This window comes from Charadrius vociferus, unplaced genomic scaffold, assembly GCF_000708025.1.
Source record: "Charadrius vociferus isolate BGI_N301 unplaced genomic scaffold, ASM70802v2 scaffold477, whole genome shotgun sequence".
NCBI classification, from domain to species: Eukaryota; Metazoa; Chordata; class Aves; order Charadriiformes; family Charadriidae; genus Charadrius; species Charadrius vociferus.
The window spans coordinates 2,961,706-2,978,447 of NW_009649449.1; the positions used below are offsets into that span (position 1 = coordinate 2,961,706).

Sequence of the window (16,742 nt, forward strand, 5' to 3'; positions counted from 1 at the left end):
GGTCCATACGCTTTCAGAAAAAATTACCAGTCTGACAAGCTATCTTGAAAATCCTATCACTGCACTGACATGACACTCCCCCTTTCTTTCCAGCACACTTCCAGACGGACAGAACATAGTGCTTCTCTTTTTACAAGAGCTGATTAAGCACAAACAAGAGGTAAATTAAAAAATAGTTATAAATAAGATTTGGTAAAACCACAAAATAAAAAAAAAAAAAAGATTTATAAATACATTTTAAAACCCAGCCTTTTCCAAGTTCCATCCCCACACGCCCCATCTCCTCCTTCCCCTTCCTTACCTCAGTAAGAACTGCTTTAAGATTTCTTTAGTATAGAGCTGTTCTGCTAGTTTTGATAATTCCTACCTATTGCAGAGAATTGGTCACATTTACTGATGCTCTAAGCTGCATGGCTCATGGGTTAACAATACATTTTTGCTTATAATTCAAGACACCGAGGAGAAGCAGAGAAAGAGAACAAATCTGAAAGGGAAAATAAAAGTTTCAAAAAAAATCTTAGATACATGAGGTAATATTTATTTGGGCTCTTCACAATACTTAAAATAAGACTATGCAGTTAGATGCAGAGCTTTTTACCCTGCTATCACCTTTGACAGTTTGTTGTAAAAATAACAGTGAGTGCATTCTTCCCCAGATGACTAGGCATCACTGTCAATTATGAAAGGCACAGGAAGTTTGCCTCTGATGAAACAAAGCACTGGAATAAAATTCTGCAGTGGGGAAAAACCAAGCAAACTCAGTTAATATGGTAATTTCAGACTTTTGAACTACCCTAGGAGCTTTAGTGTTTACCCACAGTCCTATAATCCCATGAACAAACATTGGTATTTCACTCATCAATCATCTGAAAGGGAACAGTAATGATCTTATACCTAAAAGCAAAAAGCTTCTAGAATCTCAGATGAATTAGAAGGGTTTGGCTTTTTTTTTGTTGGTGGTGGGGATTTTTTAAGAGTTTATGCAAAACTTCAAGTAAGCAAGCGGAACTAATTTTGAGGGTTTACTTCAGCTAGTGACACTTCCGATTAATTCAGTTGACTCTGAAGAAGCTGGTTTGTTACTCAAGACTCATTTGTCTTTATCTTCACAAGGGCTAGGGTTACTTCATTTACCAAAGCCCAAGAAATCCAGAGAAGATTTTCTGAATACACAATCAACTCTCCATTGGTGTGTGCAGTTTTATTTTTTTTTTTTCAACAGTGGCACCTTGTGATCAAAATTAAGTATTACAGCTTTCAAATATAACACCTCCCAAAATGGAAATCTTTAGTGAACAAATCCAAAACAATACTGGATATGGGTATTCCCACTAAAGACTGATTCAAATGCTTTTTCTTGCTAATCATTCCTAAAGGCTGACAACTGCACTTCTTATAGCCCAAATAAAACCTTCAATTACATTGTGACAATTTAGACAACACATTTAACACACATGGTGTTATTTTCCCACTCATCTAATCACTACTGACTAGATATGCAATGATGTTCATTCTATTTTAAAAAAGAAACCAGCAATCTTCTGTAGCATCAATGTTCACATTAACCAAACCCTTACCAAGTCCACATGAAATCTCTACTTGACTCATTTCAACACCTGTACAGACTCTTCCCTAATGAAAATAAAACATGATATGCATAATTTGTGAAATTTTAAAAACTGTTCAATGAAGTAAAAAGCCTTATTTGCTTAAGATTTTCAAATTTCAAATAACAGATGGAGAACTGCTATAAAAATCAAAGCACTAGAAATGTTAGCATCTCATCAATAATGCTTTGACTTGTTTGTGAGCCACTACTAGATAGTAGCGAGGACAAGAGGATCTGCGAGCAGAACTTCTTTTAGTTTTGTGACTAATCAAAACTACTCCATTTCCCAAACATAACCCATGAGCCAACCGATGTTTTACCTGCAACTCGGTAAAACAAATATTTATCCCAGTGTCAGAGTCAGATGCCCAAAGAGTCCCAATCATTCTGCAACTACCACTAATTTGGTCTTGGATTGCTTTTATTATCCTCATTCTTGCGCTATGCTTCTCAGTACATACTTGACTGTGTAGGCAAAGGCTGCAAAACCAACTATAACAAACAAGTTCGCCAAAGCTCCGCCTAAAAGTCCATGGTTACGATTGGCCTGTTGGAGACCTGGATGGTTGGCAGGTGCCAATGGTACGTGCCCATTAAGAAGGGGTATTCCATTCTGACCATAGTGTGCTTCCCCGTCAGGGACAACATCTGGTAAAGGGAGGGATGGAGGTCTGTTATTGAGCTCTTCTTGTGCTTTCTGTTTTTGTTTAATCTCCTGGAGAAAGAAAAAAGAAAACTGAATAGTTGGAAGTGAAAGCAGTGAAGCTATTGGGTATTTGGAAAAGATTTCAGAACCCAAGTTCTTACATGACTTTAGGAAAAGGATACGGTACCCTTCTTTATACTGTAGGTCTTTTAAACTAAATTAACTGCATTACACACATTTGTACAGTCTCCCCAACTCCTTCCAAAGTGACCTACTTCAGTAGTTGACACTAACAATACTTGGCCAAGTTCATTTTTAGTTCACATGTACATTTTCCGAAAAGCCTTTTTTTCCAGAAATGAAAAATTCTTGCATGAAAAGTCTTGCATGTCCAGCTGGTTTTGAACACAAGACATTCAACTATTACCTATAGATGATGATATAAACTGTATCAACACACTTACAGGGTTAGTGTTGTGCAAGGAAGATACATACCCTAAAAAAAAAAAAAGGCATCTCCCATTCTCAGAAGTTAAACAGGAAGAATGTAACAGTCTGATCTTAAAGGAGAAATCAGAAACCTAGGATATTGATGGATCAAGTCCAGATATACAAAGATTAGTCCTACCCAAAGTCAAGAAAGCACAGCATACAATTCCTAAATATTGCGACCACAACCATGTCTGCTGCATGTACGGCTCGGTTAAGGCTATGATACCAATCCTAAATACACATATTTGATTCTCTATACAATGGATCTTTGTGCAGCAGAAAAACAACTCCATTTCAAGATTCAAGTTTTTCATTCTTACACATAACAAAAGTGCCTTTTAAAAGGCTTCCAAGATCAACAAATGTAGCTACTGTCTGGGAAAAGTCCTAAACAATTAGTTTACACATCTACACAGAGAAGTTTAAAAACTACAGAAAACCAAATTATTACACGTATGAATTCCCTTACCTCCACCACTTCAGGGAAGAGCTCGCAGAAGACTTTATCCTTTAAATTAAATGCTAAGCTTTGTGCAGCGAGCTGTCTTTTCTGTGGAGGAAACAAAAATTATCAGTAGTTGCATATAAATAAAGTTAACATACTTTAATTCAACATCTGATTATTTCTTCACAAGAATGGTGCAAACCACTAGCCATATAGTTTCCAACATTTAAAACTTCGTATTTGTGAATATTATTCACTACAACAGACATTTCTAGACATAAGTTATGTTCTCATCTTCTGGGATTAGTGTTCTGGACTAGTGTGGCTAACACTTCAAGAGGAAGGAAGGAGAAAGAAAGTCCTCACCATACTGTTTACTAAAAGGTATAAGTTCTCTAAGAAATCCACCCCCCATCTCCACACTACCTAAAATCGACTTGATGCATCTGCACATCCTCTGGAGCAGGCAACAACATATTCATTTATAAGGTATCTAATTGCCAGCTGCTGCTGCTGCTTAAACTTCGAGGTCATGTTCAAGGTTCCCTAAGCTGACAAAGGCGTATCACGCAGTCTGGAGCTTACTGTGAACTCTGACGTCTCTATGCTGCCCAGGGTGGGACCCTTTTCCACCATAAAACTAAGAAGGCCCGTCAAGATCGTCGAGACTGACCAAGCTGGATTCCATGTATCCGGGTGGAAATCAGTGATCGAAAGACACAACCTTCAAAAGCGTAAGACAGGAAGTGTGTTTTATTTTTGCCATTAAAATTATTACACATTATACATATTGCTAAAATGGTGTTAATTGTTTAAGTGTTAGAAGAAAATCCTTACCTTGTATTACACTTAAACCTTCCATTAGGTGTAATCATATAAATACTAGGAGGTTTAAAAGGAAATTCTCTGGGGAATATTAGTTTCCCATGATAATAGCCACCTGCATTACATAAAGAGATGAATTACTTATTTTGCATGAAGATGAAGTCCTAAGCTGCTACTCAAAATGGGCCAAATAAAACCCTTCACTTGTCTCCTTCTCCCCGTGACACTAAAGAAATTAAGCTCATCATCTTATGCCTCTAAAACACAAGAATAACGATCCACGCCTGCAGCTGATTTACTTTGGAGGCAATTCTCTCACATGCATATTACAAACAGTACTTGCTACTGTCAAGTCTATAATACATTTAAGGAAAACTAGCCAAAGTGTATTTAATAGACTACAAATGGATTCATTTTCCAGAAACACAGCTAACTGCAAATACAATCCTATGAAGAATCCGATTTCAAAAAGCTTTTTCGTGAGAGGTTCCAGGAGGCATTGTGAAATATGTGACTACAACAAATTAAGAAAGTTTTTACACTCCTCGCTTTCTCCAGAGAAATTCATTAAGAGAGTGCACATCTCAGTTCACTGAGAAAATTTGTGTGGTAACAAAACGGTGCTTTTTGCAATTATCTTTGACTGTCACATACTATCTGAAGTGAGTTATCTGCTTCAAGACCTTTAGCAATTACTTAATACAAAGTTATCTGTCTTCAGTTTAACCTAAATGTGGTTTTGTTAGAACCCTTGATAACAGAATCATTACTAATAGACAGTGGTACCACTACCTCTTTTCAACAAGCTATCACACAAGTCGTGAACAGCTCTGAAACTGTGCTAACAATTTTTAGAGCTATTTACAGTAGTTATATTTTGCCCACTAAAACAGTCGTGTAATTACTGAGGCATACCAATCACAAAAAAGTGCATGCAAACTTTGGCTACATGCTAACTTTTACCTTCATAGGGAGTCATTTCAGGTCCCCGTACAACATAGTGCCTAAGACAAAGAGGGAAATTTAAACAGTATGAAAGCCATCACACAATCAACCATCAATTTCTCTAGAAAATCAAAATCACTTCAGCAGAAGTTTCATACTCCACCTCCCAAAACCAAGATTCTCATACAATCTGTAGGAGTGAGGGAGTCAGACTTGATGACCTGGAAAATCTTGTTCTCTCCACAAGTGCGTGAACAGTTCATTCTAATTCTTACCATTCAAGGATATTAGATGGGAGGGGCTCTGCACAGATATAAGGCACTGGATCTTTCTTAATTCGAAGGTAGTCTTGTTTAAGTCTCTGTGTTGCTGTCGTTGGTGCTCTCTTATTACTGTTGTTGCTCATCTAGTTTTTAAAAAATATATATAAACACATCTCAATACAATCTTAACAGACACAGAGCTACTATGCTTCATTGAACACAGCTCCAGATTTTTGCAAGATCTACTTTACAGAGGGTTTTTTTTAAATATAAATTATAAAAACTTTTAAGTGGCAAGAACCATGCAAAATCTTCGTTAACTAACACACTGCCAAGAGACTCTGTATATTGCCCAAAATGGGAAAACACTCCTTCCAGAACACTGCTGTTTAAATACCACAGTGAAATGCTATAATGAAAATATGCTGCACTATAGAACCCACCTGAGCTCTTAATAACCAGTCCTGTGATTAGGCTGAACACACATCATTATGACACTGTTTCAAAGGGCTTAGGGTTTTTTTTGACTAATTAATTTCCCTATTCAGTCTGAATATCTATTATGTAAATTTGCCCATAATTTAAATTTGTTTGCCGTTTCTACACATACAGTTATTTGAAATAAATAACAAACAAAAATCCCACAATAACCTTATTACTGGCTTTGAGGTGAAGGATTTTAAATTAAATCTGCTGCCTGATAAAGAGTCGGTTGAATTTACAGAAGGGAACTTCTGAGCCAGATTATTCTCTTCCAGATACACAAGACCTCCTCCAAAATGAGACAAGTCATTGTGAAGAAAGGGAATTCCATGCTGCTTACAAGACAAAGAAAGCATTAGCCCTTACAATGCACCTACAGAACACATACCAGTTAACAACTGCTATTTAAGTCACTTTTCCCCAGAAATGTAGCAAGTTACTTTGAAGTTCAAGCAAGAAGAAAAAAGAAAGATTTTACAAACAGCTTGTATAAAGAAATAAGATAATGCTTGCAATATCATAGCATAATTTTCATGTTAAATGCTTATGACCTTTTCTTTTTCTTTACTTCAAACAGATAACCAAGTACAATTTGCAAAAGAAATAATATTTAAACCACAAGCAACAATTGCATGTGGTCAAATACTCAAACCCTACTCAAAATAAATGCGTTTAACGTGCCTTTTGTCAGAATTACTGTACATCGCTTGAAACATACGGTTGGGTTTTTTTGAAGGAAATCACACATCTTTTTAAGTCACTCTTGAAATCGTGAACTTAAGAATTTTCTCTAAAGGAGTCAGTTTTGAACTTATAATATAGATAAAACCAGATGTTTTTAATTTAACACGATTATTTGTTCTGTACTCTTGCTATAGCGCCCCTCACTATGGACTGCAAAAACACACTAAAATATCTTACAGCGCTAAGTATAGCTATTGGGATTTTAACACCCCTCCAAGCCTTACCTGAAAGAACATTTGAATCTTAAACGCAGAAAATAAACGGCAACATTTACCGAAGCCACAACCGCAAACCCATTTTCCCCATCTCCACAACACAATTTACCAGAAGCAAGCAAGAAAGCAACTCGCCGGTGTTTAGCCAGCCAAGCATCAGCAGCACGATGCCCCCAAGCCCTGCTCCCAGCCCGGCAGGCTCCCGGCTCCCTCAGCTCCCTCACGGGCTCTCCCCGCCGGCCCAGGCCCCACTCACCTCTCCCTGCTAGAGCAGGCCCCTCCACCGCCGGGACGCCCCACCTGCCTGCAGCCGGCGGCCAAGCGAGGGAGGGAAGGAAGAAAGGAAGGGAGCGCCACAAGAGAACGCGGGCAGGCCAAGGCCGGGCCGCGACCCCCACGCCTCCCCGCTGCGGCGCGACCGCGGCTCCCAGCCAAGATGGCGGCCCGGAGCTAGCCTCCCTTCCTCTTCCGGCCGCAGCTATGGCGGCTCAGCGGTTGCTGAGGGGCCGGGCGCGCCCCAACGCCTGCGCGCTATACATCGTTTTCTGCTATAAATCTCCCGAGTCTTTCATTCAAACTCCCAGTGCTCATAAAATGGATAAATTCAACCTCGGTTTCCGTCATTCAGTGCACAGGCAGTATTTTTTGTTCCAAGATTCCACCGGTAGGGCCATAAAAATAGAACATGTCATTTTGTGTGTCGTAATCCTGCGTTTGTTGCTTCAGTGATGTTTAAGAAGAATAAAGCGAGTTGCTCCATTACAGTTAGGAGGCCAAATGTGACAGGAAGGCGTAGTGTCTATTTACTCTTAATTTAATACGGCATATCCAGACCATTTTAAGGAGAAAAATGCTGCAAAATCTTGCTGTGTTGAAGGGAGCACAGAGTTCTGCTCTGTCTTGGATCGTTTGCTCGCTCTCTAGCACAGTGGCACACAGCCCTTGCCCTTAAGTGGTTATGTGAGATGCCTACGCTTGGAAGATTAAACATTTTAATAACACGGGTGCTGTGGAGTGTTTTGTAAAACACAAAATTCCACCTGGCCTTAACATCATTCTCGGCACACAATAAGCATGTTGCATAAGTTGCGCTAAAATCTTATTTCCATGCCACTTTGTGCAAGACGGTTTAGCAGACAACAGTCACGAAGTCTCTAAGGTTTTCAGCGCAGCCTTTATTGTCAGGGTTGGGCTGATGTGTTCTCTCTGGTGGTCTGAGTCCAGCTCGGGGTCGAGTTTCAGCCATATTAAATATGAATATTTATATTTCCTATTGTAATTGTTCACCCACAAAAATCACCAACAAATTCAAAATTCCTCTTCAAAAGACTAAGAAATAACCTGTTTGTGATTAACATTTAATGTTTTGGCGTTCCAGTTGCCACCTATATACTGAATAGTATCCCAGTTGAGAGGAATTTTTGCTCACTCCCAATGCATTTCTTCCTGGGCTTTTGAATTTGCAACTTGGATAATCTTTGTGAAAGGGAATTCATGCAGTTCGATTATCCAAGATTTAATATATAAAAAAAAAAAAGAGAGATTGGCTCCTGATTTAGACATCCGTGTTGAGCAGTCTAGGTGTAGAGCATAGTCGTCATGTTATATTCATTAGCTATTAGCATATGTATGAGTTTAAGGGAAAGTGTACCTCTCTTGCTGGCCTAATAATCTTCCTTTATTGCCTCAGGTGAAACGAAAAGGCAGAAAAGAAAACGATTGAGTTGCCCGAAGAGTTTGCAACAGCCTCATAGACGGGACCGCGTGACTGCAAAAAAGGCCAGAATTTTTCTTACTGTTCCAAAAAACGCCAGCATCTTCCATGTGAGTAGTTCCTGCAGCGACCACGATTCTCCTCAGTGCTTGAGCACTTCTGCACCAGTACCCAACAGAGGGCAGTGACAGCCCATATATTTTTCAGCTCTTAGTTCTGTCTGATGTGAGCAGCACAGGCTGTTTTCCAGACTTGCACTCCCGAATGGTCGTGATGTCAGTACCTATGGGCCAAAACCAAATTTGAAACCTTGTTTCTACAAACTGAGGATTGCGGAATATTGTGTACTTGCAGAATCTCTCACTCAAGCATGTCTGATCGGTTTTAGTATGTCGTTTTCATTTATGTCCTAAGCACTGAGGCAGGATTGTTGATGCAAAGTGACAATTGTATTAGACCCCAGAGAAAGCGACAGTTGCGCAGCAAGCTGAAATGATGTTTGGACTTACAGAACCCCACTGAGAGATGTAACAATTTTTGTTACTTAAGCTTCAAAGATGGACAAGAAATATTTTTCTAGAAGTAGGAAAATTCTAGAGATTTTAGAAAAAAATGCCAATCTGAAATCATGAAGAGAAAAACCAAACAAACAAAAAATATTTTATTTGCTGAGGGATGTAAAAATTTTAATTTCATGGCAGTTTCATTGCAAATATCTAACGTTTTTACCTCAGACTTCAATCACAGTAACGGGATCTTTCATACACAAAGTGTTCACGTGTCTCACCTGTGGCCACATCAAAACTTTCTGAGTTAGTGAAGTTTATAAAACCATATCCTTTTCTTTGAACTGTTTTAATTTTGGTGCCTTGAAATGCTTCACGGAAAAATGGTTTGCTTCAAAAAAGAAGTAATAGTTGATCTGTTTTGTTTTAATCTCTTACATTCGCTCATCCTTGTATCTAATCTGAGCTCATAATTTACAAATGCTTGAAGGTTTTGAAGAACAGAATGAACTCTATAATAAATCATTATTGAGCTTCAAGATGAAAAGTACTGTATAAATACAAGGTATTATTAGAATGCTGTATTAGCCTACATGTATTTCACCTAATAAATTCCCCATGGCAACTCATGCAGTATAATAGTTTTGTACCCTGTGACCTGAGGACAATTACCTATTTTTCCTCTGCCACACCATATTTTTTTTTTAAATTTACACTGGAATTCTTACTAGATCATCTAAGTCTAGAAATGTGAGAAACACGTGAACCTGGAGACTGTAATAAAGGCCCCAGAATGCTGAAGGGATTCCAGAGCTCATATTTACACCTCTGTCATTCTCTCAAATATTCCCCAACCCCAAAGTATTTCATACATAAGTGTGTTGTCATTAACATTCCATTCATCTTTCTGGTATGTTATTCTCAACACTAATGATAGCGTAGAATGAGACTTCTTTCTCAGAGTAGTTTCTTTCTTCCCAGTTGTTTTCCAACATGCAAATGAATCACACTATAGAGTTTCCTCTCTGTGTAGAGTATCTTTAGTGTACTGCTATCATGTCTTGAAGGCATATTTTAAACTTGGGCTTGGGAAGTCACTAGAAGCTCCAAATGTATGTTTTTAAATCATTAAATGCACCAAGTACATAAGTACATACTGCTAAATTAACTTGGAAAGTGATTAAGTCCAGGACAGAGACAAGTGAGACAGTTCACTATCTCATAAAGGTTGGACTTCTTTTTTAGTTTTTTAAGGGGTCCTCAGCAGGATCACATGGGTGATTACAGGACATGAAAGCATCGTTATGTGCTTGTGAACACAGATCTTTTGTATTAGTCTTTAAAAATATGTAGCTGTCTGATTTTCGCATTGCAGGATTTTTTCTTCAGCTCAGATAGAAATAACAGGTATCAGAATTTGTTCTATTGGCGGGTGCCTTTCGGTAAGGTTTTTGCTTCAGTTTCTCCATCAAATGAAAATAGTACTTTTTGCACTACTCCGTGACGCAGTCATGTAGGTATTTTGAGGCTGACCTTGGTGGATGAAGAAATAATTTGAGAAAGAAAATGCACCCCGAGGAATGTACTGATGGTTAATTAGTGTTCACATGTACTCAAACATAATCTTGCCCAGTAAATGTGGCAATGCTGTGGCTGCTGAGCGACTCTGTTTAGATTGTCCAGAAAGACAGAGAACACTTGGAAGAGCAGCGATGCCTCAAGGCTGCTCAGAACTGAGGATGCTGATGAAATGGAAAGTTCTTCTATCCCAGAAAGACATTTGATACATCGTTGGGGAAGCAATGTCCCCGAGTCCTGTTTCCGACAGCCACGTTACAGTGGGATCGGGAGAGGACCTAACTGCATAACTCATGTACTCAATGGGCAGGTTTTTTTCTTTAGTTACCTCATGGGTTGACCATTAAACCCATTGCTGCTTCAGATAACCAAGATAGGTCTCTCAGCTTAAGTAGTGAAAAAACCCAGGAATCTTTACTTCTACTCTGAATACAGAGAACTACCCTCTAGGCCTACTAGTGTTTCGGTCTCTATAGCCTGTGGAATTGGAAGATCAGTCAGTTATCATGTGCTTTCTTACTCTACATATCCGTATAATGTGTTCCCTGACACGTAGCAGAGTGAGACTACTGATCTATTAATTTTGTTTGCTGTCTAAAGCCACTGCTAACCGGCACCACATAAATATTTTGGATGTACAAAGGCAGAATTTGGTAACTGTGGAGAACTTACTGCCTACAAGCACAAGATGCATTAGAGAAATCGTTGCCCAGTGAATAAATGCAAGAGTGTCATGTGGCCTCTCATGCCTGACAACCTGCTAGAAGAGGGGGCCTCAGGGAACTGAAGGTGCTGGGCAAATCCTGCCTGGCAGCTTGCTCCATTACCAAAGATACAACCAAGATTCAGAGCAAGCAAAACCCATGGCGATCAGTGAAAACGGAGGTTTGGGTGTGTTACACCCAAGCAGGAGAGATATGGGTGGAGATTACCAAGCACAGTAAAGGTGAGGGTGGACTTGGACAGAGGGGCAAGAAGCTTGGGTGGAACACAGAAGGAGAGAGCAAATGGGGAAAAAATATTCCAGGGCCTCAGAACAAAGGGGGCTGTGGCAATCTTGATCTGAATGGGCTAGAAGAATCATAGAATGGTTTAGGTTGGAATGGACCTTGAAGATCATCCAGTCCCACCCCCTGCCATGGACAAGGACACCTCCCACTAGACCAGGTTGCTGCAAGCCCCGTCCAGCCTGGCCTTGAACACCTCCAGGGATGGGGCAGCCACAGCTTCTCGGGGCAACCTGCGCCAGTGTCTTGCCCCCCTCACAGTGAAAAATTTCTTCCTGATACCTAATCTAAACCTCCCCTCTTCCAGTTTGAAGCCATTACCCCTTGTCCTATCACTACATGCCCTCATCCTATCTAGCAGTCGGTCAGGCCTGTGGCTAAACCTTTGCAAAGCCATGGGGAAGGAAAGAATGAATCTTTAGGATGTTGTTAAGGAAGAAGTAGCAGCTGAACAATCATTGAACAATTGAAGAATTCATCCCATGAGTAACAGGTGATTTAGCTCAGGAAACCACAGAGACATCTTCTCTTATTGAGCAGGGGAGCACCATTTATGAGCATGGCTATTGTCAGTGTTTGCCAAAGATGGGGCAGGAAGCTCAGTGACGCAGGTGAAGCCATTTTTGATTTGTGCTAGGTAACACGTGTGTTCCAAACACTATTATCTGAAAGGCCTTAGTTAGGGTTTTGGTTTTTTACTGTGTTTAAGCATTAATAAATATTGCTGAAGTGTATTTACTGTTAACTTTTTAAAGTGTATGTCTGTATTTTGGGTGAATGCAGAACATTTACAAGGTTGTTTGGCTTTTTTTCCTTTTTGGGAGGGGCTTTCAACAAATGAAATTTGGAATTCTGAACCTCATTAAAGACCGAAGGATATTTACTGTTCAATCTATACTGGCTCTCCATCACCAAGGTGTGAATGTGCTGCAATTCTAACTAACTGCGTGCAGATGAGAACTGTGTCATTGAGAAACTAAATCACCGTCCCAGGGTCATGTTTGTGACACAGCACTAACTGATCACATGTTTTCCACTGTCTGACCTTGCGTTCAAACCAAGAGATATCCTTGACCAATAATCCTTCAGAGATCTTTTTATGAGAGTACAGGACATTAATGATGTCTTGGCCAGATTTAGTTCAAGTAATTATATCCTGCCTTCCTGAATTCCCCTCCAATTTCAAGTGCATATGAGATGTATCACTTCCAGGTCTAAACTATGAGCAATGTCATTTGCATTAAAACATCTCGCTGATTTCCCATCTAAAAGTAGTTCCACTTCATTGATGGATGAAACAATGTAGGGGGTTTTGTTTTCGTTTTTCTCATAAAGTGCTTCCAAGTTGGCTCTCTTTCAGTCTTTGTCCAAAAGGCAACTTAGAGGTATTGTGTGGTTTTGTTTTTCTTAGTTTTCGTTCTTTGTTCTTCTGAGGGGTTTTATTGCTTTAACTACCTACTGGCTTTTACTGAGTAACTTTCCTACAGTGAATGTCTTGTCACTGTAGTGCATGTTTCCTTCATAGTATTACAGAAGTATAGTATATTATTATCTAGTAGAACTATATTCTTTTATAGAATTCCCCAAACTCTTTGATTCCCTAGGAAACTGGTCGTCTTTTTTTTTTTTTTTTCCTTCCCAGTGGAAACTGATACCTTGTTCATAAATAGTTTCAACATGGGCGATTATCTTGAATTTCAGAGAAGGGCTATGATGGCTCCTGAGTCTCACTGATTCATTGTTGATCATGAGGAAATCACTCAATTGTTTTGAAGCTCCATTTTTCTTATTGTATAAAGAAAGGATAATATTATTTATCTAGCTTTACTGAAGGCATGCACGCTTAATCACTTGGTGAGTGTCACCTGTTTTGAGCTCTCTGGACTAAAGGTTCCACATCAGCAAGTGCCAAACATGAATCATAATCTTTGTTTTCCATAGTCACTGCTGTTATGATAATGATCAATGTTGTTCATTTATAGGGCAGATTAATGTTCCCAGGCATCATCCTTTTTGTGATTTACTTCATTTTCTACTGTCTGAATTGGAAAGGCAGCAGGCAATCCGACAGCCTTCGGTGACACTAATAAAATGATAGGCAATTTAACCTAAGCACTCATAAATCCCTGATAAACTTGCTGAAACCAGGGCTTTTTTCCCTTTGATTTCCTCTCCTGCCTGGCTAAGGTTGGGCGTGACCTCCTTTATGATGATTGACAAGGAGACAGTATTACTTAGAAAATAATTCTGGCATGTTTCTGAGTCAGAAAGAGGAAAGGTCAGTCCTCTTCCTTCTTTATTCCACCGGTACTAGATAAGGAGCTCCATTACCAGGGTCCAGTTCCCATTTACCTCTCCATCCTGTGTTTCCGAAACGATAATTGGTACACAGCCATCAGTGGCCATAAGTGGCCTTCTAATGACATCACCTTAAGATGCAAAGGCAAATAGTATGACATACCAGTTTCACCTTACTGTTCATCACTTTCACTCTGAGCCTTTCACTGCTTCCGCATGCTCTTCTTTAGTATTTGACATTTGTATGATTACATTGCTCTGTATATCCAAAGTACAGCATGCCTAGCATTAGAACATTATTAAGCTATTACCTTGCAAGATGGATGTATGCCTTCAAAAGCCATAATAATGGCTGTGGTTTTGTTACTGCTGAACTTCCTTTAAAGCTAGGTAATCGCTACATAGATCTCTGTAGATAAATTATTCTTCACAGAGACCATTTGCAATTTCATGGCAAGTTTCCTGTGTCTAAATATTTTTTCTAACTTGTTTAAAATATTTAGTTCTTACAGGAAGATCTGGCTGAGCTGACCAGTGGTTTGTTTTCCTCTGATTAGACACAAAATGAGCCTCAGTAAATGGGCTGCTTTGCTAAATATCTTTCACAAATATGCCTCTGCCTTACCTAGAAGAATTGTCTCCAGTACTGAAAGGAGGAATTGAGCCTTTCAATGATAAAATACTTCCTTTAGAGAGTTTACTAAGCAACACAGAGTACCTGCTAAACTTAGCCCGAGTTGTAAATCCTTGCTTTCCCACTCCACCTTCTGATCTGTTTTTTCCTTTGTGTCCACGAAGAGAAATGGGCATGCGCTGAATGCCACCAGAATGGTTGGAGCAGACAGAGCGTAAAAGCACGTGGAGTCTTTTACAGCCAGATTCTGATTAGTTCAGGTGTGGATAAAGAGTTCACTTATTGATGCAAGCTTTTGGAGATGCTGCAGAAAAACGCATGCTTGAAGAGGAGGAGGGAAGCCTTTTGGAACTATTGGTACAAATAATGTTTAGAATTTATGTCTGCCAGCATATTCCCTGGGCATCTTAATAACAAATATATGCCAGACAGATTATCAGAAATAAGATAGCAAGACGGCTTGATTTCCTGTGGCACTCAGAGTAACGCAATGATGTTCCATCTCACAATTTACACTGAATATTCACGACAATGTGTCCTAGAGAGTCTTCTCCTAAGGAGTGCTCAGGGCATATTCTGAAGTCTGAGACAGATCAAAGGTAATCTGCTTTTGTTCATCCCAACCAAACCCCATCTTACCCTCTTTGTAGCTCCACTATTGTGTTTAATCTTTAGTACACAGATATGTGTCATATACAGTGTTCTTTGACAAAGAGCTAACGTAGCTGCAGTGGCAAAGCAGGGCATGGGGAAGCAGGGAGTGTCTTGAACAGAGTTTCACAGGTAATTGCCGCTGATCTATCAAGTAAAAGTCAGTGCTCAGGTTTTTAACGGAATAGAATATGAAGTTGGTGTTTGCTGCCAAAACCTGCTGGAAGACTCCAGTCAAAACTACCAGGGATAATGAGGAAAACTAGGGTGGTTTATGTTAAGACACTTTTCAAAATGAAGTGCGTTCCTTGCCTTGTAGACCTAACTGTCAGTCCTTGTGTGATGAGTGAATGCATTCTCTCAGAGAGGAGAGAGGATTTCAGAAAAAATATCAGGTAAAGGTTATCAGCCCTCATGATGTGCATTCACTTCTGGAGGTGTATTAAATGGCCTGCATGGCAAATGCAAATTACAAGTGTTCCTGATCTATAGACCTCTATGACAAATGGGCCTAGAAGTGAAAATAATCTCAAGATCTTATCCTCTCAGGCTGATGAAGTGAGAAGAGAGTCTATTCTGTTAAGCAACAGAGATTGCAAGGAGTTCATTTGATGAGGCTGAAAGCTAAAGGCTGAAACATAAGGGGTCTGATGCAGGCAGCACCCCTTGCACATTGTTGGAAAGTACCTGCAGGATTGTTAAATGCACAAAGAGTTCTGTCACCTCTTTGTCTTATACAGGAGTAAGTACTGGTCATCTTTAAATGTGAGATGAAATCTAGGAATATCTCTTAAAAACATATTTTTAAATACTGTAGCATGACTACAACCCATCCTGTTGCAATTAACAAGCAGTATCAAAGCAATAGTCATCATCGTGCTTACATGGCAGCTTACATCACCAGGGCTTTATACAAACACCAATTAACCCTCTCAACAGTGCTGCAAAGTGTCATTATGTCTATTTCAGAGATGAAGCAACAGCGAGAGGCAGAAAGATTTGCCCAAGATTGCACAGCAAGAGAAGAGAAAAGTTCAAGAGTTTAAGGCTTTACGTTGGTATTTCTTTGTCCTTGTTGTGGCAGACTCTACCCTTGTCTCTGGGTGGAGTTTTGTATTTATTACCACTACTTTTGCGATTCTGGTGAATAGGGAAAATTGAATATCTTCTTGTTGCGTTTGGGTTTTGTTTTGGTTGGGGTTTTTTTTTTGTTTTAAACGGGTTAGTTGTTTTAAATATGCTAGAGACTGGGCAAAACCTCCTTGGCAAGCAGGGACCCTTCAGCAAACAGGACATAGACTTTGGACAAACGGTTGTGAAGAGTTTGTAGACTTCTGCCTTTATTTGGGTTTTATATGGTGCTGATGGAGTAAATTCCATGAGGAAACATCACTAGGCCAGTTTAACTCCTTTTGTTACAAACCATTCCTGACTTTTGGGGGAACCAACTTTTGGGGCTTGCTTAGGGACTTCTGTGGAGGGTTTCTGTTAGTGCTGAACAGACAGGTCAGACCAGGAATATTTGTGCTGTTCAGGTGGACTATCCACTCCACATTACTCATGGTGAGGTACGGGTCACATGGCAGCATTTCTACCCTTTGGTTGGCTGGTAAAGCTTTCCCGGGCATGAAAAAAAAATAAAAACAAGTGATTAATAGCAAATCGTGGGGCTTACAGGCTAACTACG

The 16,742-nt window shown here is 39.6% G+C and overlaps 1 protein-coding gene across 2 annotated transcripts; it reads right to left on the reverse strand.

Annotated features, from left to right (window-relative positions):
- Positions 1 to 1,940: 1,940 nt before the first annotated feature.
- UBE2J2 (ubiquitin-conjugating enzyme E2, J2) lies at positions 1,941 to 7,206 on the reverse strand. 2 transcript variants are annotated; one of them, XM_009889581.1, is made up of 7 exons: positions 7,173 to 7,206; positions 5,238 to 5,370; positions 4,981 to 5,021; positions 4,030 to 4,132; positions 3,778 to 3,916; positions 3,217 to 3,297; positions 1,941 to 2,324 (listed from the first exon to the last, which is right to left on the reverse strand). In XM_009889581.1, the coding sequence occupies exons 1-7, from the start codon at positions 7,204 to 7,206 to the stop codon at positions 2,040 to 2,042; spliced, it is 816 nt and encodes a 271-aa protein (XP_009887883.1). In that variant the 3' UTR covers positions 1,941 to 2,039. The 2 variants fall into 2 exon arrangements, with proteins under 2 accessions (XP_009887883.1, XP_009887884.1); XM_009889582.1 differs by lacking the exon at positions 7,173 to 7,206 and adding an exon at positions 6,924 to 7,082 and having other exon boundaries at positions 5,238 to 5,368.
- Between the last annotated feature and the right edge of the window lie 9,536 nt (positions 7,207 to 16,742).

Excerpts from the sequence above, each read along its gene's own strand:
- UBE2J2 (XM_009889581.1), bottom strand. The coding sequence starts at position 7,206 with ATGTATAGCGCGCAGGCGTTGGGGCGCGCCCGGC. Across the intron at positions 5,371-7,172 it reads GGCGTTGGGGCGCGCCCGGC|AGATGAGCAACAACAGTAAT; the intron begins CCCTCAGCAACC and ends TTTTTAAAAACT. Across the intron at positions 4,133-4,980 it reads TGAAATGACTCCCTATGAAG|GTGGCTATTATCATGGGAAA; the intron begins GTAAAAGTTAGC and ends TATGTAATGCAG.